General features: G+C 36.8%; 1 protein-coding gene across 1 annotated transcript in view; it reads right to left on the minus strand.

The window, feature by feature from the left end:
• Window positions 1-25115, minus strand: part of CPA6 (carboxypeptidase A6) — a 541372-nt gene that overhangs the window by 387247 nt on the left and 129010 nt on the right. Inside the window, exon 3 of the mRNA XM_019453228.2 lies at window positions 17882-17972. Coding sequence (XP_019308773.1) covers window positions 17882-17928 — 47 coding nt within the window. The 5' untranslated portion in view covers window positions 17929-17972. The remainder of the gene's footprint in view (window positions 1-17881; window positions 17973-25115) is intronic.

A 25115-nucleotide genomic window follows, 5' to 3' on the forward strand; every position in this document is an offset into this window, starting at 1 on the left:
ACTCACATATCCTGATTCTAGGAGAACAGGGACAATGGTGTGTTGGTAAAATGACTCTCTAAAAAAAAAGTCCCCATTTGGGGGATATTGGCTCTGATTTGTAATATTTATGGATTTCCATGTTATAAATACTTCTACCATGACTGATAAAACTACCATCAGTTTAACAACTGTCTTGCAAAATTCCTGCATGTTTAACAATCACCTTTTATAAGGCAGGTTTAGGGGAAAGCAGCATAACACAGACAGAAAAAAGGGGAGGAGTAAGGAGAAGGTATAGCTTTCTGTTTAAGGGTAAAATGAGGTTCCACTTCTGTTCATGACCATAGGACAGAACTTAGTCACGTGCTCATCCTAGCTGCAAGGATGTTGAAATGCCATATTTATTCTGATTAGCATATATTTAGCCAAAGAACAGGTACCAATCAGTAGGAGACATAGGGAGAGAATATTTACTTCAGGAAAAACATCATGCTCTTCCATAGTGTTATTTAAAAATTGACCAGATGCAGCCTCTCTGGAAAACAGTATGGAGGTTTCTCAAAAATTTAAAAATAGATCTACCCTATGACCCAGCAATAACACTACTAGGAATTTATCCAACTGATACAGGAGTGCCGATTCATAGAGGCACATGTACCCCAATGTTTATAGCAGCGCTTTCAACAATAGCTAAATTATGGAAAGAGCCTAAATGCCCATCAACTGATGAATGGATAAAGAAGATGTGGTTTATATATACAATGGAATACTACTTGGCAATGAGAAAGAATGATATCATGCCATTTGCAGCAACATGGAAGGTATTATTGTGAGTGAAATAAGTCAGTCAGAGGACAGCTGTCATGTTTTCACTCATATGTGGATCTTCAGAAATTCAACAGAAGTCCATGGGGGAAGGGAAGGGAGAAAATAGTTACAAACAGAGAGGGAGGGAAGCAAACCACAACAGACTCTTAAATACGGAGAACAAACTGAGGGTGGACGGCAGGGAGAGGGGAAAGTGGGTGATGGGCATTGAGGAAGGCACTTGTTGGGATGAGCACTCGGTGTTGTATGTAAGCCAATTTGACAATTAATTATATTTAAAAAATAATAAAATAAAAATTGACCAGAAATCTCAGCAGAAGAGATATGTCACAGATTTTCTCCAACAGTCAAAGGTTCTTCATGCAGCTAATGTGAGAGAATGCTGGGTGAATGTTCTTGAAATTTCTTAAATTGAGGGTACATGTGTCTCTAAAATTCTATACTTCTCAGCTCAAGGTGTTTGAATTTGAAGTTGGTCACCTATGTTCGTCAACTTTTGGACTCACTAAGAAACAAATATTGGAGAATTTTAGAATTAGAAGAGATTTAATGATAATGATAACAATTATAATAGATAACACATATAATACCATGTGCCAGTCACTGTCTAAATATTTTACATATTTTTATGCTAATTTAATCTTCACAACAATCCCATGTAGTAAGTACCATTATTATCCTCATATTTAGATGAGGAAATTGAGGCACAAATAGGTTAAATAATTTACCAAAAGACACACATACAGCAAGTAAGAAGTGGGGCCGGGATTCTTAGAGATTACTTCTTCTAATTTTCTCTGTGATTCATTTTCATTTCCTTCTACATTTCCTCCTATTTGGAGGAGCTGAAAAGGTAAAAGCTAGATTTCCCAGATTCCTCTGCAGCTAAGGTTCTGGGTGGAGTTTGCCCTCTGAATCATACCTGTGAGGCAGTGTATGTGTAGAAGCAGCCTTAGTAGTAAAAGCAGCTATTTCCTGGCCACATCTAAGGTGGTATGCCCTTAAAACCTAAAATCCAGTGGAAGCTCATCCAGAACTTTCAGATTATTGTAAAGATGAAAATTTCTGTATTAATCTTATTCTGTTTAAATACTTAGAGTGGTTTGTTTCCTGCACTAGGCTTTACAGACAACAAAAACTGAGGCTGCAATGGGATAAGTATGACTGTTCCAAAGTCATAAAAAGCCAGATCTAGCATAAAACTGTTGCAGCACAGTAAGAGTTTCAGTAATACAGTAGAAAGTTGGATTTGAGTTTTAAGCTGAGGTTTGCCACTTACTGGTTCTGGAAACTACCAAGTGGTTTTTTTGTTTTTTTTTTCTCTCTTCAATTTCCTCATTTGTAAGATGAAAATAACAACACTTTCTATTTAAGATTGTTGTGAAGATGTAATGATGTGTTAGGGAGTTGGTTTGGTGCCAATGACAGTCAATTAAACAAGATGGAAGGTTTTTTTCTCTGTAATGCAGAAGTCCCAATACACAGTTCATGCTTGGGATGGTAGCTGTATGAGCCTCAGAATCCAGGCTCCTCTTCTGTTGCTTAACAATTATCAACATTTAGTGTCTAGTCGTGTTTTAAGATGGCTATTTCCACATCCTAGCAGTGGGAGCTGGGTGAAGGGGAAATAGTCTGTGTGGTTTTTCCTTTAAGGACAAGACCTGGAAGCTGGAAGAAGGATTCCTTCCCTCTTTGTCTGGAAATTAGACATATTGTCACACCTTTACTACAAAAGCAGTCTTAAAATTGTAACATTCAGCTGGGCAGTGATGATGTCAGTTAAAATTTTTAACTTGAGACTTGGGAAGATGGTGGAGTAGGAGGACCCTGAACTCACCCTGTCCCATGTTTACAACTAGATACCATCAACATCCAATTCAATAAGCTGGAGAGTAATCTGAAGACTAGCAAAACAAACCCCACAAATAAACATAGAGAATAAGCTTCATCTGAAAGGTTAGGACAGTCAGAAAGGCAGGAGGCTGCCCACAGGAGGGAGGGAGCTGCATAGGTGGAAAGGGCAGAGAAATGAGCTCTGGCACCAGGGAGCTCACACTGGAAAGACTAATCTCCATTAACATTTGGCTTTAAAAAACAGAGGGTTGAATTACCAGAGTTTACCAGTTTTTAAAAACAGTGGGACTTGGAACCTGGAACTTTAAAAGTCAGCTGACTCAGCACTGGACAAGCCAGGAGGGTGAGTGATGGCTGGCAGTGATAAAAATCACTCACCAGTGATAGCTAGTGAGTGATAAAAGTGGTAGTTTACACAACACCAGGGGCAAATGGGAGACAGACCTGTTCATACTGATTTTGAAGTATATTGGGAGACTTCTCCAAAAATGAGGGAGCTGGCAGTTTCCATTTTCCTCCCCCACCTCCCAGCAGAAACACAGAGCAACTTGTGGAAGGCAAGGATGCACAGATACTTGCTACCTAACTTGCTAGCAGCATACCATGCCCACAAGTTATCCTGAGAACTCACCTTCTCCAAGCCTGCTATCCTTGGCCTAGGACTCAGAGCAAATTTTGTTAAAGTTGCATGCACACTCCACACAGCGACTGGGTACACAGCCACTGCCATGCCCCACACTCAGCCACATGCCCCCCGTCACTGCCATGTGCTGCACCCAGCCTCATGCCCTGGCTGCCCTGGCACACAGCCCTGAGCTGTCACAGTGCTTTGGGGGACCCAGTATAGGGCTAGTGTCCCAAAGTAAATTTTGCTAACACTGCCACCCCTCTCAAGTTCCCCAGAGGGCATGCCCCCCCCTCAGAGCTGTCCTCCCTGGGTCCCACTAACACCACAGAAAGCAAGCACAACCCACATCAGGCAGAGAGTCAGTGCACATGACTGCACTGAAAGGAAAAGTGACTCAGACACAACACAAGGTGTAAGCAACACACACAGGATACTCTCTTGAAGTGCCAGGTTCTGGTGCACAGGGGACACTGCACTGCAGGGCACTCCAGGACCTTTTCTTCATAAAGCCACTACTTTCAAGAGCAGAAGACAGAGATGATTTTCTTACCACATAGAAACAGACACAAAGAGGCAGACAAAATGAGAAGACAGAGAAATTTATCCCAAATGAAAGAACAGGACAAGGCCATGGCCAGAGGTCTAAGTGAAACAGATTTAAGTAACATATGCAATAGAGAATTTAAAGCAATAATTGAAAGGATATTCACTGGACTTGAGACAAGAGTGGAAGACATGAGTGGGATCCTTAAATTGAGATAGGAAAAACATAGAAGAGATAAAGGGCTCAATAAAATGAGAAATAAAATGAGAGACATGCTTGATGGAATGAACAGCAGGTTGGGAGAAGGGGAGGAATGAATTAGTGAACTAGAAGACAGAGTAATGGAAAGTAATCAAACTGAACAAAAGAGAGAGAGAGAGAGAGAGAGAGAGAGAGAGAGAGAGAGAGAAAAGAATTACACAAAATGAAAACAGACTTAGAGAACTCGGTGACTTCATCAAATGCAATAGCATTTGTATTGTAGGAGTCCCAGAAGAGGAGAGAGGAAAGGGGGCAGAAAACTTATTTGAAGAAACAATAGGAGAGCCTGGGTGGCTCAGTTGGTTAAGCGTCCAACTCTTGATATCAGCTTAGGTCAAGATCTCACAATCATGAGATCAAGTTTTGGGCTGGGCTCTGTGATAAGCATGGAACCTGCTTGGGATTCTCTCTCCTTCTCTCTCTACCCCTCCTCGCTCTCTCTCCCTCTTTTTCTCTCCATAAGTAAATAAAAATTTTAAAAAAGGAAAGAATAGCTGAAAACTTCCCTAATCCGGGGAAGGAAACAGATATCCAGATCCAGGAGGCACAAAGAACTCCCGTCAAAATCAACAAAAGCAGACCCATCCCAGGACATATTGTAATTAAATTGTCAACAAATAGTGATAAAGAATGCATTTTAAAAGCAACAAGACAAAAGAACTCATTAACTTACAAGGGAGAACCCATAAGGCTAGCAGGATATTTTTCAACAGAAACTTTGAAAGTCAGATGGGGTGGCATGATATATTCAAAATGCTGAATGGGAGAAATCTGCAGCCCCAAATTCTCTATCCAGCAAAGCTATCATTCAGAGTAGAAATAGAGATAAAGAGTTTCCCAGACAAACAGAAACAAAAGAAGTTCATGACCACTAACCATCCTTGCAAGAAATATTAAAAGGGACTCATTGAGTGGCTAAGAGACACCAAAAGAGACATTATAGAGGCAGAAAACACAAAAGCAGTAACAAAAATATTTCTATAAAAAAATCAGTCAAGAAACTCACAAAAAAGGATATAAAATACAATAACATATACTTAAAATATGGGGAGGAGAGGAGAAAAGAATGGGTTCAAACTTAATCGACCATCAACTTTATAGACTGCTATATGCAGAAGAGAATAGATACAAACCTAATGATAACCACATATATAAACAACCACTAACAAAGAAGAAAGAGAAAGAAAGCCAAACTAAAGAATCACCAAATTTGGTGATATCACCAAAGAAAATCAAATCCACAAACACTAGAGAGAAAAACAAGAAATGATCAGAGAAAATATTCAGAAACAACCCAAAACAAGTAATAAAATGGCACTAAATACATATCTATGAATAATTACCTTGAATGTAAATGCACTAAATGCTTTATCAAAAGACATAGGGTGACATAATGGATAAAAAAAACAAGACTCATCTATATGCTGTCTGCATGAGACTCATTTTTAGACTTAAAGACACCTACAGATTGAAAGTGAGAGGACAAAGAAACATCTGCCATGCAAATGGATGTCAAAAGAGAGCTGGAGTAACAATACTTATATCAGACAAAATCAACTTTAAAACAAAGACTATATAACAAGAGACAAAGAAGGACACTATATAATCATTAAGAGAACAGTCCAACAAGAAGATAATACAATTGTAAATACAGTAAAACCTTGGTTTGAGAGCATAATTCGTTCTGGAAACATGCTCGTAAAGAGCACTCACATATCAAAGCGAATTTTAACAACTGTTGTGTCAGTTGTGATCATGTAACATTAGGCATCATGTACTACTCATATTGCAAGACATCACTGGTTTATCAAGTTCAGATTTATTAGAAACGTTTGCTTGTCTTATGGAACACTTGCAGAACAAGTTATTCACAATACAAGGCTTTATTGTATTTATGTATCCAACAGAGAAGCATCCAAATCCATAAAACAGTTAATAACAAACATAAAGAAACTATTTGATAATAATAAAATAATAGTAGGGGACTTTCACACCCCACGTACATCAATGGCCAGGTCATCTAAACAGAAAATCAATAAGGAAACAATAGCTTTGAATGGCACAATAGAACAGATGGATTTAATATATTCATCCATCTAAAACATTTCATCCTAAAACAGCAGAATACACATTCTTTGTCAAGTGCATACAGAACATTCTCCAGAATAAATCACATATTAGCCCACAAAACAAACCTCAACAAATTCAAGAAGATTGAAATCATACCATGCATCTTTTTTGACCACAACACTATGAAACTAGAAGTCAACCACAAGAAAAAATCTGGAAAGGCCAGAAATACATGGAGGTTAAAGAACATCTTACTAAATAATGAATAGGTCAACCAGGAAATCAAAGAAGAAATAAAAAAAATATGGAAATAAGTGAAAATGAACAATACAATAGTCGAAAACCTCTGGGATGCAGAAAGGTGGTTCTAAGAGGGGAAGTTCATAGCAATACAGGTCTACTTCAAGAAGTAAGAAAAATCTCAAATAAACAACCTAACCTTACACCTAAAGTAGCTGAAAAAGAATAACAAACAAAACCTAAAACCAGCAGAAGGAAGGAAATAATAAAGATAAGAGCAGAAGTAAATGATACAGACACTTAAAAAACAATAGAATAGATCAATTAAACCAGGAGCTGGTTCTTGAAAAAAATCAGTGTATCTGATAAACCTCTAGCCAGACTAACATGAAAAAAAAAGAAATGACTCAAATAAAATCACAAATGAGATAGGTGAAATAACAACCAACACTACAGGAATACAAACAATCATAAGAGAATATTACTCAAAAATATATCAAAACAAGTTGGACAACCTAGAAGAAATGGATAAATTCCTAGAAACTACCAAACTGAAGCAGGAAGAAATATAAAATTTGAACAGATCAATAACCACCAAAGAAATAGAATCAGTAATTTAAAAACTCCCAAAACACAAAAGTCCAGGACCAGATGGATTTATGGGCAAATTCTACCACACATTTAAAGAATTAATACCTATTCTTCTCAAACTCCTCAAAAAGTAGAAAAGGAAGGAAAACTTCGAAATTCATTTTATGAGTTCATTATTATTCTGATACCAAAACCAGATAAAGACACCACAAAAAAAGAGAACAACAAGCCAATATCCCTGATGAACATAGATGTAAAAATCCTCAACAAAATACTAGCAAACCAAATCCAACGGTATATTAAAAAATAATTCACCATTATCAAATGGGATTTATTGCCAGGATACAAGAATGGTTCAATATTTGCAAATCAATCCACATGACACAGCACATCAACAAGAGAAAGCACAAGAACCATGTGATCATTTCAATAGAGAAAGCATTTGACAAAGTACAACATCCATTCATGATAAACACCCTCATCAAAGTAGGTGTAGAAGGAACATACTTCAACACAATAAAGGGCATATATGAAAAACCCACAGGTAACATCATACTCAAAGGGGAAAAACATAGAGCTTTCCCCTAAGGTCAGAAACAAGACAAGGATATCCATTCTCACCACTTGTATTCAACACAGTACTGAAAGTCCTAGCCACAGCAATCAGACAACAAAAAGAAATAAAAGACATCCAAATCAGTAAGGAAGAAGTAAAACTTTCACTATTTGCAGATGACATATACTCTATATGGAAAACTCCAAAGACTCTACCAAAAAAACTTATTGAAATGATAAACAAATTTAGTAGAATTGCAGAATATAAAATCAACATGCAGAAATCTGTTGCATTTCTATACCCTAATAATGACGCAGCAGAAAGAGAAATTAAGAAAACAATCCCATTTATAACTGCACCAAAAACAATATGATACTTAGGAATAAACCTAACCAAAGAGGTGAAAGACTTGTACTCTGAAAACTATGAACACTGATGAAAGAAACTGAAGGTGACACCAAGAGATGGAAAGATATTCCATGCTCATGGAACAGAAGAACAAATATTGTTAAAATGTCTATACTACCCAAAGCAATCTACATATTTAATGCAGTCCCTATCAAAATACAAACAGTATTTTCCACAGAACTAGAACAAATAATTCTAGAATTTGTATGGAACCACAAAGACCCCAAATAGGCAAAGCAATCTTGAAACAGAAAAGCAAAGCTGGAGGCATTACAATTACGAACTTCAAGTTATATTACAAAGCTGCAGTAATCGAACCACTCTGATACTGGCACATAAATAGACACCTAGATCAACAGAGCAGAATAGAAAACCCACAAATAAACCAACAACTATATGGTCAATTAATCTTCAACAAAGCAGAAAGAAAATCCAGAGGGAAAAATAAAGTCTCTTAAAGAAATGGTACTGGGAAAACTGGACAGCAACATGCAAAAGAAAGAAGCTGGACCACTTTCTGATGCCATACACAAAAATACATTCAAAATGGATTAAAGGCTTATATGTGAGACCTGAAGCCATAAAAATCCTCCGGTAAATATGGGCAGTAAATACTTCAACATCGGCCATACCAGCTTTTTTCTAGATATGTCTCCTGAGGTAAGGGAAACAGAAGCAAAAATAAACTATTGGGACTATATCAAAATAGAAGGCTTCTGCACAGTGAAGGAAACAATTAACAAAACTAAAAGGCTGCCTATGGATTAGGAGGACATATTTGCAAATGACATATCTGATAAAGGATTAGTATCCAAAATATATAAAGAACATATAAAAGTCAACACCCAAAAAACAAATCATCCAATTAAAAAATGGGCAAAAGCTATCCACAGACATTTCTCTAAATAATACATATAGATGGCCAACAGACACATGGAAAGATATTCATCATCATTTACCATCAGCGAAATGCAAACCAAAACTATAATAAGATCACTTCACATCTGTTAGATGGCTAAAATCAGCAACACAAGATAAAACAGGTGTTGGAGAGGATGTGGAGAAAAAGGAACCTTCCTACCCTGTTGGTGGGAATAGAAAGTGGTACAGTCACTTTCTAAAATCGTATGTTTTTTGAGTTTCCTCAAAAAGTTAAAAAGAGAACTACCCTATGTTCCAGCAATCATTCTATTGTTTACCCAAAGAATACAAAAACACTAATTCAAAGGGATACATGTACTCCTATATTTATAGCAGCATTATTTACAAAAGCTAAGATATGGAAGCAGCCCAGTGTCCACTGATTGAGGAATGGATAAAGAGGAAATACTATATATATACATACATATACAATAGAATATTATTCAGCCATAAAAAATATTGAAATCTTGCCACACTGTATGTTAACTAACTGGAATTAAAATGAAAACTTAAAAAAATGTTTAACTCTTACAAATATGTGTAAGAAAGGTATCATGCATACAGGAGATGACTGAAGTCTCTGCCACAGATGATATGACATAGGCTAAACACTTGGTACATGTATGGTAATAATACACATTAATATTGGCATCCTCCAGTTTATCATCTTACGGTCTTTTATCCCCCAGAGACAATATTATTTCAGATTTTGGTTGTAAATGTAATACTTTGGAATGATGTTACTTGAACATTTTAGGAAGTACTATTTGTCTCTGAATCAAGTTTCAATGTGAAATAGATCCTACACCAAATACTAAGAGAAAGTGTCATTGTCCTTATGACATTTGTGTCCTTATGACATTGTCCTTATGACTTTTTGATCATATTTTTCCTTGCAGAAAAACAGGCATAAGTAATGACATTTTGGAATCTTATTTGGGTGTTATACACTCTCCAAGTCTACGGCAATTTCAGGTGGCATGTTTGCTTTTGCAGAACACGGAAATGTCCAATGATGCTGGTGGCTATAAAACCATTCTAATTATTCCTTTCGAGCAATGAATTATAGACTTAGCAGTAGACCTGATCAGTAGAACATTGTCAGTTTGGTTGAATGGCCTGGTAACTTCTCCAAGGAGACCTTTTAGATCCCACAATTCTGACTTCAATAAGTCAGAAGAGAAGAGGTAAATCATGGGAATTGGAGTGGATTTGCCCTTGGAAAAATTGTGTAGCGAGCCAGCTTGTCTTCAATATTTGCCCACATTCCTATTTAGGTTTCCTTCTTCCCATGGCAGTGCCCAGGTCATTAGGTTTCGGCTCCTCCACGTGTATCTCATTTCACTGTCCTGTTGGTACAGAGCTATTATTACTCCCGCTTTGCAGATGAAGGAACCCCTTATCTCAAAGACGTGAAACCCAAATGCCTGAGAAAAGCGTAGCAGAGGTATTTGGGATAGAAGATATTTCTTTATATCCATAAACTCACACCCTGTTGGCAGTGATTCCCCATATACAGAAGTGGCACCTGGTGAGATTTGCTGGAAGCCAATCATTTCTATTTTTCAGGCAAAATCAGCATGTAATTATAAGGATAAGCAACTAGGCAAGGGTCATTTGTCCTGCTTACTGAGACTTTTACAACGTTTCATAAAATTTAGTGGACCCTAGATTATAATTATTAACACTATTGTTCTTGACGAGGGCAGAAAGAGAAATATCTAATACCTCTCTGATAATTTTCTATTTTTGTAGTTGATTATACCACATGGAGCAGTTTGAAGTCCTTTGCCTAGAGAAATGGCAAAAGCCACAAAAGATATTTAAATGTCTTCCCCTGCTTCCTTCATGGCTCAACACTTTTCAAGTGGGCTCAGGGGTCATTTCTTTGTCCTCAACACGTGAAGCAATAGCTGTAGAACTAATAGCTGATAGCAGATGACATTCTGACATGGTGGGGGGTGGTTTAGAATCCCTCAGCTGTGTCTTAGGCCACACAAATCATCTTAATTTTTTGCTTTAAATTCCACATATTTTATCTAAAAATCTGTTTTAGAAACTGAGGGTGTTGATAAATATTTAAAAAAAAACTTAAAAATCTCCATGTTTACTTGATACATAACTCTCTCTATTCATGTCTCTTTATCCCATCTTTTAGCTCTGGACGTTCAATTATTCACCCAGAGGAAGTAATGATAGAGAAGATGTGTCAATAAAAGAAAAGCTCAAGATGTTTTCAAATTGGCAAATAAGAAGAAAAAGATATCCTCTAATAGTGGAGCCTAGACCCTTCTTACATTAAATTGGCCATCAGATGTGGCTTTGTAGTTTGCAAGTTTTAAAAAGAAGTTAAAATCAGCAGTCCAAATTTAAAAACAAGCAAAAAAAGGATGAAATTCATATTTGTAGGAAGATGTCCAAATTAAAACTCAGTTCCTAAAATCAGTCAATAAACTAAATGAACATAACATTTTGTTAATGCTAGAAGTTAGGGCAAACTCTGGCTTCAAATGTGCATGCAAACCGTTTCTATCTAGCAAAAGAGAAAAACTTGAATTTGGATTGGGCTTTTATTTTCATGAACAACAATAAATAGATTCTTTATTTACCCAAACATTAACAATCCACACTATGATTCTTAAGGAAAATTTTGAGTGGGATGCAGATGTTTAAGACTAAAAACCTAGAGGTTTACTTTGCAATGTGAATTCCTTTTGTTTCAGCCAGAGTGCCGTTCTCGTAGATTTTAATTCTTTGGGAAACATTGCTCTTCTCTGCAAAGATTTAGCCTGGGTACATGGTGTCTACAATGTGGAGATGTGTGTATGAGCAGTCACCCATAGGGGGATGAGGCTGAACACAGGCAGGGGCTTCACCTCACACTGGAGGAAACACACTCAGAATCTCCTGGGTAAACAGCCTGAGACTATGTTTCAGACTTCCCCCTGGAACCTGGCCTAAACATGTCAACAGTCCCATGAAACCCTTTTATAGATGAAGAAACTAGGCCTCGACAGGCTAAATAACGTGTCCAAAGACCCACAGCCAGCAGGTGGCTGTGCAGACCTTGGCACCTAGAGGGTTTGCATCAAGAGACTTCTTCATCCCGTCTGGAGTGGGCACTCAAGTGCACGTAGGTCATGACAACACACCCACGTTTGCTTCCCCCCCACCCCGCCCTCTAAACTAAGCACTCTTGTTTAATTTTTGCCTACTGAAATGGAGTTCAATTGTCAAAAAGAGTTTTGGCTTTTTCCCCCCTGCAATATGATTTCATTGAAGCATTGAAATTGGGCTCATTTTTATTTTATTTTTGGCCCAGGATTGAGGTGCCTTTATAAATGATTCTTAGATTAGCTCCGTCTCATTAAGGATCAGTGCACTGTGATCTAGATTGTCTTTAGTCATTGTGGAGGGCCAGTGTATTATCCTAAGTGTCCATCATTGTCTCTTGTCATTTTTTCCTATCAATTCTTTCCCCTGCTGCTCTTATTTCAGAGATTTCTTTTGGCCCATGAATAAGACTTTTAAATAACTCAAATAACCTAGAAAGGGCTGGGATATACTTGGGGAAGGCAAAATTCGGATCTGATTCTATATTTGGCAAATAAGAGACATGAGCAGAAACAAGTAGGTGTACAGAATGATACCCTATGAAAAAGAAAAAATAAGTAAATATGAACAACACCTGCTTATATTAATAATATGTGGTTATATTTCTGGTTAGAAATTTACTTGTATACATTTTTTACCTGAGAAATGATTTGGCATGATTTATAAAACACTCACTTTACAGAATTTATAAATATGGAAAATAATGTAAGTTTCTTAAGATGTATTCTATTGGATTTATGTCTTTTTGGTTTTGCATTTCTCATCATCTCGTATTTGGAATACCTCCAATACCTCCTGCTGCTAATGAAATGTCTCGCACAATTTTTTCCTCCATCAGAGTACACTTTCTAAAATTTAAATCTGATCATAGCATTCTTCAACTGTTTCCATAAACTTTCCAAAGCACCTGTTGAAACATATATGGCCACCACCCACCTAGCAGACCCCCCCTTTCCCGCCAGATTGCCCTTGCTCAGGCCAAATGGAACTATCTGCAATTTCGCATACAAGCCAGCCTTTTGGCACCTGGCTATATTTGCATTTGGAGTGGGCTCACTGCAGACTGTGTACCCAATAAACTCACTTATTTTAAAAAATGCAAATAATGCCCCTTCTCTGCAATGTCCCCACTTGGAGTTATATGTTCCCATAATAATCCCTACCACTCTCTATTACAACACTTAACTATGGTGTATTTTAATTACCTATTTACCCATCTGTCTTGCCCACTAAATGTTGAACTTCTCAGCAGGACCTTCTTGATCATGTTTGAACCCTCTGTATTTTACATTCTGGTATATAGTAGATGCTCAATGAATATTTTTAGAGCAAGAGAGTGAATAAGGAAATACATGTTGAATATATAAAATTAGACTAGAGTCCAATTTAATCAGTCACTTTCTAGAGCTCCTCTTAATCTGTCTTTTTTGTTAAAGCATTCTGTAAAGAGATTTATCTCAAAGTTCAGTTGCAGCATATTTAAAATGTAACTGAGGCTATTATTATTATAAGCTAAACAGACAATTTCCTATATTCACTTTTGTGGGTATTGAGGGAGTATTTTGATAAGCAAATAGAATATAGAAGAAAATGCATTCTAATGAACCCAAATAGCATGACTTGAAGTGCTGTGTTATCTCAAAATTTCATTAGACTGAAAACATATTTTCAGTGTTCATCAATCTGGTGGTGAATTACTGGTGGAGCAGTATTTTAGAACCCCACTTCTAAAACCCCAGCTAGAAGGAGGCTAGTTTCTGCTGAATGATTTCATATTTTATGTGTATATTTAGAGGACTAAATTGAGCTTAGCTTTAGTCATGCTTACTTTAAAGGGAAAAACCAGTAATTTTCTTCCAGAAATGTCTTCCTGGTCATTATCTTTTCCATGTAATTAGTTACCTGTGAGAGTCCTGTTATTTAGTTGGTATTCACCATAGTTTCCCCGCCCTGAGAAAATCTCATGCATTAAATTCCCAATTTTTTGCATAATGTTTGTTCTATGTTTACCAAAGAAAAATGAGGAAGACAGTTATACCAATGTACCCTTATGAGGAACAGCCCTTATTATGAGGTATATTATCTTATTTATTTATTTATTTATTTATTTATTTATTTATTTATGTGTGTATGTATTTATTTTAACTTTTTTTTTTTTTGAGAGAGAGAGAGAGAGTGCAAGAGTGGGAGAGAGGCAGAAAGAGAGAGAGAGAGAGAGAGAGAGAATCCCAAGCAGGCTCCATGCTGCCGTGGGGCTCAGGACCTGAGCCGAAATCAAGAGTCAGATGCTTGACTGAGCCACCTAGGTGCCCCATGAGGTGTATTATTTTAAAACAACAAAAATGTTACTAAAACAGAGGCAGTGAGAAATTGAGTAGCCACCAAAAGACAGCTAACACTTCATCAAACCACATTCTGATGGAACAAGTCAAACCTCAGCGCACTGGAAGTCAGCTTCCTGTTATCAGAACTTGCTACATCCAGGGGTCACCAGGAGCGGGAGCATCTCAGTTTTACTCTCAACGGGTATCACTGATTTGTGACTTCTGTTTGTAAAATGAGAGGAAATGGTTGCTTGCAGCAGTGTCAGGGCAGTGTCTACAGGAGCTATTTGAGCTTCTTCTGACAAGTATCAAGCCATTCCTTTTGCCCAGAGTGAATTTAGTTAGAAGTAGTAGCAGGTTCAGGGCCTAATGACATGGGCCAAAACGGAAATAAACCGACACTACGGCAAACTCCTGAGGGAGAGCCAAGCTCTGGGGGAAATAAATGGGAACTTTACCTTGACATCAGGTCATTTAAAGACAAGGTAATTTACAAAAAAGTCTTGAGGATTATTATTGAGTATTTACAAGTGAATTTTTAAAGTTTATGTTGAAGATTTAACATCACATTGGAAAGAAAAGCTTATGTATAGATTATTTAAAATAATTTTCAGAGGTTATATCTGACAGAAATCCACTGGAGGGCAGTAGATAGCAAGAGTTATGGCTGGTTGCCTGAAATATTGATTTGTTTCAGAACCTAAACGGAATATCACATTACAGCTTAATTTTAAAAAATGACATACAGTTCTGTTGTCTGTTTTAAAGTTTAAAAAGATTTCCCACATTAGGTGCCTGGATCAGGCTGTGTATTTCCGTTTGGTGTGAAAAATGACGGGGCTGATTGTATGTTGAAAGCATTTCTGTCTTCCTGACAAATCAACGTGTGAATTCAAGTTTCTGTACTCAGTTGAACAGTGATGCATTTCAATCTGGGCAGACCTTAACTTATACTGTTTCCCTAAGGAAAGAAACCAGGTTTCCAGAGATAGTCATCATTAACTGAAGATAGGACACACTGCCTCACATGCCTTGACCCCAGAACATGGAGTCAATGTTCTTAATCATATCAGCTGCCTGTGTAGCACCCACTCCCTAAATGAAATGTATTTAATTTTATTTCTGAGAATTAATGAGATATCTTTGAGACAGAGCTTAGAATTCAAATTGTTCTTTTAACTGTAAAGAAAGACTACAGGTGATGAAAATCAGTCATCTTTTCTTCTACTAATACTTGCCTCTTCACCCGTATTTCCTTCCTTCCTCCAAAAATCCCCCCATTCACTCATCCTCCATTGATTCACTCAGTATTTATTTTTCTCCTACAATCTATGTGCCGTGTAAGTGTGGAAGTTAAAAGGTGAGCATAAAATTTCAGTTGAGAAGAATGGAATGGAAAATAAACTTTCCTCAGAATATTAGCACTTGGTGAGCCTTAGTTGTTCCTCAAATAATAAGAGCAGATGCATGTACAGCAGTCTGAACCAGACACTTATTCTGAGCTCTTTTTGTAACAAAAAGGTTTCATCAGCACCATCATCATCACCATCATCATCTTCACCATCCCATCATCATCATCATCACCATCCCCATTATCATCATCCCCATCATCATCATCATCTCCATTTATGTACATGTACATTGAGGCACAGGAAGATCAAGTCCCTGCCCATTGTCACACAGTATGAATGGCAGAGCCAGAATTTGTGACTTGCTTCAGACCCCATGCTCTGAACAGCTGATCAAGCTACACTTTTCAAGAGCAGGAGTTCCAAGTGAAGCATAAGTCAGCTTGGAAAACAGGGAATTTAAGGATGGTTTTTTGCTTTTGTGAAAGATAAAATGTACTAGACAATTAAGGAAATGTTTGTTCAGGCTATTGTAATAGAGAGAATGTTCATTAATGAATGTCTCAAAGAAGAGGGAGAGAACTTAGTGGCCTAGACATCCACTAAGATGTCTTTACATCTCCTTTAATATCCAGAAGGAACTCTGGCCCATGCATGGTCTACTGTGGTGGTGAGTGCTTTGAGGTTTATACCAAGTCCTCGGGCTTCAGCTCACAGGGTTCTTCATATTCTGAAGGAAAGGGCCAGCTGCCAGAAAACCTAAAGTCCTGATAGTGATCTGGGCAGTAATATAGACAGATTACACAGAAGATGAGAATAATTTTATACAACCACTTCTTAGAGCAGGCTAATAATCCAAGAAAAATTTTCCACTTTAACTGAGAAGACAAAATTCTATCTTTGTACCATTATAATATTTGTCATGAAATCTCCTTTGGAAAATCTTATAAATAAATTCATTGTATTAGGCAGAAAATTGGCCCCTCAAAGATTTTCACTTCCTAATCCCTGAAACTTGTGAATATGTTGTTACATGACAAGAGGGAATTAGTTCCATTGTAGAGGGGAATAAAGTTACCAATCATCTGCCCTTAAAATAACAGTCATCCCTGATTACCTGGTGGACCCAATGTAATCACAATGGTTGTTTAAATGTGGAAGAGAGAGGCAGACAAGTCAGTGTCAGAATGATGCAATGTGAAAAAGACTAACTAGTTATTGCTGGCTTTGAAGATGCAAGGGGGCTGTGATATCAAGGATTCCAGGCAGCCTCTACAAGCATGAAAAGGCAAGAAAACTGATTCTCTCCTAGAACCTGGAATGCAGGAATGCAGCCCTACTATCCTGATTTTAGCCCAGTGGGACCCATTTTGGACTTTTGGACTAAGCTACCTAGTTGTGGTAATTTGTTATAGCAGCAAAAGAAAACTAATACACCCATCAAACTTTAGTCAGCTTTGGCCATTACAAAAAGAAAAAAAAAATCCCTTCTAGCACACCTTCCATAACTTTCTATATTCATTTGGGTTTTGTCTTACATTTTCCTCTTCTTATTCTGGAGCAACCAGTCATTTAACTTTAGGGCAAAACTACTCTCATCTGCTTAACACAAACACATCTCTTATAGTACAATGTCTCAAAGTGGCAAAAAATGAACATCTTCCTTAACAGACCCAACTACATACTCTCTCTGTATCATAAAATAAGAGGGAAAAATATAAATTTAAAATTATGCTTAGTAATTAATGTTTCAGTATTCTGTCTCACATGGAAATGATCTAGGCATCTAGTAAATATTGATTAATTAACTCGATACCAATACAAGGCTTTAAATTACCTAAAAATCTTATTAATTATCTTCAAGTGGACATATTACAAAATGTTAACACTGTTTGCAGTTAGGAGTATGCCTAAATTTATGTTTGACTGCTGACAGCTTTTAAGCCTTAAATCTCCTCCTCCTCTTCTGTCCCACATTTAGGAGAGTTGATAAGAAAAGTCAGGTGCTTCCTCCTTTGCTACTGGTGGTAAGTTTGAATCATACCAAGTCCCTGCCTGTATGTAGGAAACTTTACTCCAGCCCTGCCCCTAACCAACATAAAAGACCCATGCCAGTCTCCTTTCTTGTTTTCTTTCAAGCCTCTTTTGACCTGTTTGGGAGGCTTCCCCTGCTCTCTCCAGAAAGCTTCGTAACGTAAGTAATATTCCTACCTTCTTGGTGTTCCTGTGGCATCATCAGTCTCCAGTTTGAACCACATTTTGGGTGGATGTTCATCTTTTCTTTGCAAGAGTGTCCACAACCCTGTTGGAATAAAATTTGTCAAAATATGATTCAATTTTGGTCATAAATATTTACATATCTCATAAGATTAAACATTTAGTAAAAGTAGTGATATCTTTTCCATTCAGCAACCCTGTGTATGTTTAGGAAAGATATATCTAAATGGAATAAAAGTCTACATATATATTACACTTAACATTGATCTAATGGAAAATATGTAGCTGCTTTTAATGAAAATTTTTTTAATGTTTATTTATTTTTTGAGAGAGAGAGACAGAGCATGAAGAGGGAGGGGCAGAGAGAGAGGGAGACACAGAATCTGAAGCAGGCTCCAGGCTTGGAATTATCAGCACAGAGCCCCACATGGGGCTCAAACCCATGAACTGTGAGATCATGACCTGAGCCGAAGTCGGACGCTTAACCGACTGAGCCAGCCAGAGGCCCCTGTAGCTGCTTTCAATTAAATCAAAATAACGAGTCTTGCTTGCCAAGGATTTACCTAAATTATGTGCACCCGAATTCTTAAAACATTTCTGGGTTCATTTCTATAAGGATACCTCCTTTTTTACATTGAAAATATTTGAGGTTTAATTTCCTTAATATCTGGAAGTTTTTGGAACATTCAGCTTACATAAGTGCTTTTTATCACTAAGCCAATAAGAGTAGGGCTCCCTTAACAGATTTTACAATCTAATTTATTAATACCATGAAGGGCAGGAAAATATTATATACTTACACAATGAGATGTAAAGACCTTTCTGAATTACAGATATATAAACATACAAACAGACATAAGTAGACAGCCTACAACTTTATTCAAAAAATTCATCCATGGGTCAAGCATACACACAGAAATAAAATATCAGTGGCCTAAATTCTATTGGGTTTTATTACCAGTTGGTAATAAATTCTTAGCTGATTTTATCTCAAAACAGGGAAAAAGATAAACAGAAAAGACCAATATACCAGTTTGCTGTCTTTCAACTGAGAAAACAAGATCTGTATAAACCATTCATACATTTACAGAAATCATAAAATGATCAGACCATGAAACCAGAAGAATTGGGCACCAGATATGAAGCAAGTACTCAAAAGGTATTGAATCAAATCTTTATCGTGCTATGAACGGACAAGAGTCCAGAACACAGGATCAGAAACTGAGCTCACTTTTGGATCCTTGGATCACAACATAGGAATGAAGCACAAAGGCTCTGAGGGGGGTGGTCTCATTACCTGGTAGGAGTAAACAGGACCCTGAGGCAAGGACAAATACTATCTGGGTTGTGGCACCAAACCCCGAAAGACAAAAGGCTCCAGAAAATTAAGGAAATAATTTTATTCAGGCCATTGCAACAGAGAGAATATTTGTTATGATAAAGGTCTCAAAGAAGATGGAGAAAACTTGAGGTTTTACAAGGTCATGGTGGTCCTTTGTAGTTAACTGGCTACCTGTTTAGCCATTTTGTCACATCCCAAACCAAGAAGAGTTACAAAAGGATGGGGAGGTTTCTCAGCTGTCACTACTGTCCAGGAGCACAGGGCCCAGATGAAGCTCAACATTGTTACTTTATAATAAGCTCTCTGCTTTACCACCTCTTTGACCATTGGCCCCTGATACACACAGGCAGATGGTATCATCCCTGGGAGGGCTTTCTCTGCCTTATAACTTCTGATACTATATGAACATTTTGTATCATTCAAAACTATTTTTATGTACTACATGATTATGTATTTGGAGATTTTTTTTTAAAGAAAAACATATTTGGTGCTTATAAAAGTTTTTAGAGAGAACATGAAAAGCAAATTACCAAACAGAAAACCATCTTTTAATTGAGTTTTCATTGAACTCAATGGGGTGGGGAATTTAAGTGATTTTAATTTAGTTCTTGATTTTAAGAACAAGTAAACATGTTCCAGAAGCATCTGCTATGACTGAGGGATGAACACTGGCTAGGACTTCCTGGGAATCCATTTAAAATGGGCAATTTTAGCTTTCTCTGAATAGGAGTTTTGTGAAAGGAAGGGAAGAGGAAAACTTTGTTTAGCATCTGTGAGAACATCAGGGACCAAGGGAGATCAGATATTGTGCATAATGGTTTGAAAAATGTTGAACAAGTTAGACTGCACCAGGATGGCCCCTGGCATTTCAGTCTGTGAAGGAGCAAAAACAACTCAGCAAGCTGATAGAAACCACAGAATCCTGCAGAGCAGTGCTTCTGCTGAAGGATAATTCATGATATAGAAGTTTTCCCACACGTGAGGAAAATGGGTATTCTCTAATTGTTGTTTAGGGTTCTATGTATGTCGATTAGATCAAGGTGTTAACTATGACATTCATGATTGTTTACCTATTTTAAAAATCTACTTGTTCTATCCATTATGAGAGATGTGTCAAAAATCACCTTTTATAATGGTGAATTTGCCTATTTCTCCTATTATTTTTTGCTTGTATTTTTGAAGTTATGCTGTTAGGTACAAAAGAACTTAGAACTGTTTTATCCTTCTGGTGAACTGAAACTTTTATCATAACAAAAGCATTTTATCATCGCAAAAGTATTTTTGCCCTAATTTCTGTTTTTCCTGATATTAGTATAGCTACCCTAATTTTCTATTGTTGGTATTTGCCTTATATAACTATTTCTATTCTTTTATTTTCAACCTTCCTTTGGACCCCTTATGCATCACTTCCTTTTTGCATATAGCTGAATACTGACTTCATATATGATTTTCTGCCATTTCACTGAAGAATTCAATTATTTTCATTAATCCATTTAAATTTATTATAAATACTAATATATATGCATTTATCCATACCATTTTATTTTGTGCTTTTTGTTTTTCTTATTTTTCTCTTTCCTATTTTCCTCTTCCTTTGTTGTCTATTTTTAAATTGACTGGGCTCTCTTTCCTCCTTCCACTCCCCCCCCCCCCCCCCCGCCATGTTTACTCTTAAATGCATAACCTGCATATTTAACTTAGAAAATTCAAACATAGTCAATGTTTTTTTTTTGTTTTTGTTTTTTGTTTTATCATTCTGGGTCCAGCCAGGAAAAGAGACAGCACTGTAAGTAAGTCTTTCAGGAGAGGGAATTTAATACAAGGAATTGGTTACAGAGGTGATGGGAATGCTAAGAAACTCTACAGAGGATCGTAATTCAGAGTTGAGTGAGAGCAAGAAGTTGGCCTCTGCTTCCAGAGTTAGAGGAGCACTGGGAAGAGAAGCCCAAGTGATACAAATGGTATAGCTTCACATTAGGTCTTCAATTTCTACTAATCTAGTTTAAGTATCTTTCACCTCTTTCTGTCTATGTTTTCTGCATTCTGGGTAATTTTATCTAATACCTTCAAGCTTCCTAATTCTTATCTCAGGTGTGCTGTTTGACTATTCTAGATAGTTCTAAAATTAAGTTATTATGTAATTCATTTCTAGAATTTCTCTTTGGTTCTTTAAAAAATCTGCCTGTGTGCTTTTTTATAGTCTCCTGCTCCATTTTGTTCCATTTCCCCCTCTTAAACACATTTAGCATAATTATTTTGTATTCTGCATTTGAAAATTCTAGTGCTTTATGTTTTTGCATGTCTGATTCTGTTTTTGTTTTTTTCTGACTCTCATTCATGGTGACTTATTTTTCTTATGGATTTTCATATATTTTTTTAGCGTGAACTTGTACATGTTGGAAGTTTTTCTGAGAATTCTTTAAATCTGGACATGAGTATCTATTCCTTCAAGGGGTACTTAGGTTTGTTCCTACCATTACCTGGGGTATTATAAGCTTGCACAGACTTTATAGTCTTCGGTTTGCAGTTTTTAGGACCACAAAAAGATTGTAAATCATTAGACCCTAAATACACATGAAGTCTGGCCAGTGAGCAAGAATTCTTAGGGGAGACTTTTTCTTTTCCCACCTGTATCTACAACCAAGACAGAAAACTTACTTGACAACTGCTTTTGTGGAAAGGTTATTTTTTCCCCCTAGTTTGTCCTGTTCATTAGAGTATGTTTCCTCTAGAATCTTGATTATAAGTGAGTGACCTTTGATCCAGCTCCCTTCTCTACAGAGGCACAAGGCTTTGCCCCCAGTCCCACTTGTGCTCGGAAGCTCCAGGCTTTGGGGTGGGATTGCTCCTAAGCATCCCACAGATTTGGTGCTCAGTCTCTTCCCTCAACTCATGCTTCTGCTTTGCTCCTCTTCTTCATGTTTTTTTCCCTCACACTTTCTCACAGGCTTATTTGGTCTTCCAAAAGAATTGTAAAAATATATTTTATTAAGTATTTTTAGAAGTTACATCTAGAAGGTAAAAATTCCATTCATAAAATATATTTAAATAACAAATAAATAAGGGAACTTTTTTGTAACCATATAGAAATACTATTCAAAAGGTATTTCTTTGTGTTTATTAATATTTTACTGTCCTTACTATGCACCAAAATCTCTGCTAACTAAGTACTAACCAAGATCTCTGCTAAGATCTCTTGCTAACCAAGATCTCTGCTAAGTACTTTGTATACATTATCTAATTCAATCCTTGTAACAGCTCTAGGAAATAGATATTATTATTATTATTACTATTATTATTATTATTACTATTATTATAACCCTATTTTATACCTTAAAAAATGAAGCTCATCAATATTAAGTAACATATTCCAAAACATGTAAATAATAAGTGTTAGAGATACACTTGATCCCTGGTCTTTCTGACTATAAAACCCATGTTTTTAACCATACTTCTGTGAAGTTGAGTACATAATAGAATGAGTGGGCTGTTCTACACCCAGTAAAGTACTCTTCATAAACTATTAAAGAAGGTTATTTATTGAGCCAGAAGTTTATTTGAGCCAGAAGGTCATTTATTACTTTTAAAATCTTTGATGGAAGAGATACAGTAATAAGACTTTGAAGCTGAAAATTCCAAATCCACTTTTAAAAAGAATTCTATTTATATCAAAGACTGCACCAGATTTTGGTAAGCTCCCATCAACTTTATATCTGCCTTATCTGTCCTTTTGGTCTTTTTGAAACCCTTATCCTTAAAGCATGCTAACTGACAGGTGAATAGGTAAGAAAAAAAAAATAAGGAAGAGAGATGATAAATCAAACAGAATTTTAGATGGCATTAGCAACTCAGGCTTGAGATCCTCTCCTTAGCATCCCTTTTTTGAAAGTGTGATTATGACAGTGACAAGTCTTTTTTCTATGAATGTGAATACAAGTTAATAAATGTCACATAGATAAAAAACAAAAACAAAACAAAACCCACAAAAGACACTGAGTAAGGAGAATGAGAGTCAGATTCTTGAAAAAAAAAAAGTCATTCCTAATCTGAGCTTGAGTTTCCCTGTAGCAAACTTTTTATGTGTGATCATTAATAAGAATTCTGCAAAGCCATAGAAGGCCTGGCTCAAGAACAAATGAGGAAATAAGGAAATGAATATTTAGAAACTTCACACAGGGATTTAAAAAAAGGAAATATGAAATGCAGAACAGACAATATTGCTGATTAATCACTACAGCACGCACAAAGCAACATGCAGAGATAAAAACTCTACAGGAGAGCCTGAGGAGAGATTAAGCCTCTCCAGTTCTTCTTGTACAATGAAAGCAGAATCATCCAGCAATTAAATGGGTTTTGGTCATTACCAAATGTTAAAATTTCCTCTCTACCCATGTCTATGAAGAAAAATAGCTTTCATTTTCTAGGATCTTTCAGTTTTCACAGCCAATGCTAAAAAATTGAAGTGACTCTCATGAAATCCTTAAAGTTTAGTTCAAAAAATAGAATGCCATTACTATGAATGCTTTTTGAGAAATATTCAACCTTCTCCTTAATCTAATAAAGATGTTCAAAGATGGAATATTACTGCTACTGTTATAAAATGACTGTGTGCAGAAGTAATATATAAACAGGAAAAGCAGCCTAGCTTTTCTTGGTAGTTGAATCCTGAGGTTGACTTAGTCTGGGGGTCTCTCTTTTGTATCTAATATTATCTAGTATGGAAGACGAATAGCATCGCCATAGTGAGATAAACAGAGTCTTCAAATGTTCTGTGTGTACAGAAGTACTAGAAAGTGGGAAGACTAAGGGACTGAAATCCTGGTATCTACTTATGATCGTATCATCCTATAAAACCCCTTTATATTCTAAGGTGGTAGAATTGCATGTTGTGATATACCAAGGGATGAACTTACTGAAGAAGCAAAACATTCCACTAGGGAGCTCTGCACCAACCAGAACAACTAACCAAGCACTTCTTTTACTCCATTAGCTCTTCTACCCTCAATGACTTGTGCCTCCAGCCTGAAGTAGAACTTACAACATGGTTCCTGTGAGCCACAGTTCCTACCCAGGGTGCAAAACCTCATGTGCCTTAACACTTGTCCTAAGTAGTAGTCTCACCCTACACCATTCGTGCAGAATTCATGGTGCTACTTATGCTCAATAAAGACAATTACACAAGTTTATTTAACTGAATATTCACATTGACATCTGTCCCCTCCATGCATTCCACTGAAATGACTAAAGGAAATTTAAATTAGAATTAATTTGTGATATCCCTGAGATGAGAGAACAACTGAAGATCAGAGATCAACAACACTTACTGTGGGGAGCATTGTGCAATGTAGAACTATTGATTCACTATGTTGTATGCCTGCACCTAACATAACATTGTAGGTCAACTGTACTTCAATTAAAAAACTGGTTTCTTGAAGATAAAAAACCAAAACGATGATGTTGAAAAATAAATTAGAGCAGAAACTAAATTTCAAAAGAATACCAGAAAAGAGTCTACAGTGGAGGTGGCAGTCACTACCATAGCCACAGAGAGACCACAGACCAAGAGTTGGTAAGAAAGAAGATAAGACTTGGCAGGTGATTTATTAAAGAGTTAGCTAAAGAAGGATTTTGAGCTTGGGCTATCAACCCCATCACTTGCTATCATCTCCTCAAGGCACCGTGAGTTCCTAAGATATAATTGAAGCAATGATCTCTAAAAATGTCAGCTGGTCTGTGTGAGGAAGATAGGGATTTGAGTGTGGATATAGACACTCCAAAGTAAAGCCCTTTTTGTGTTTGGTGAGGATGGGAGTTTAGGGGGTGTATCCTGTCTTGCCAAATGACAGGTAGCACTCACGTACATGGAGACTACAGGTAACCTTCCCA

Source organism: Panthera pardus, unplaced genomic scaffold, assembly GCF_024362965.1.
Source record: "Panthera pardus isolate Hobbes unplaced genomic scaffold, ASM2436296v1 HiC_scaffold_7, whole genome shotgun sequence".
Taxonomy (NCBI): domain Eukaryota; kingdom Metazoa; phylum Chordata; class Mammalia; order Carnivora; family Felidae; genus Panthera; species Panthera pardus.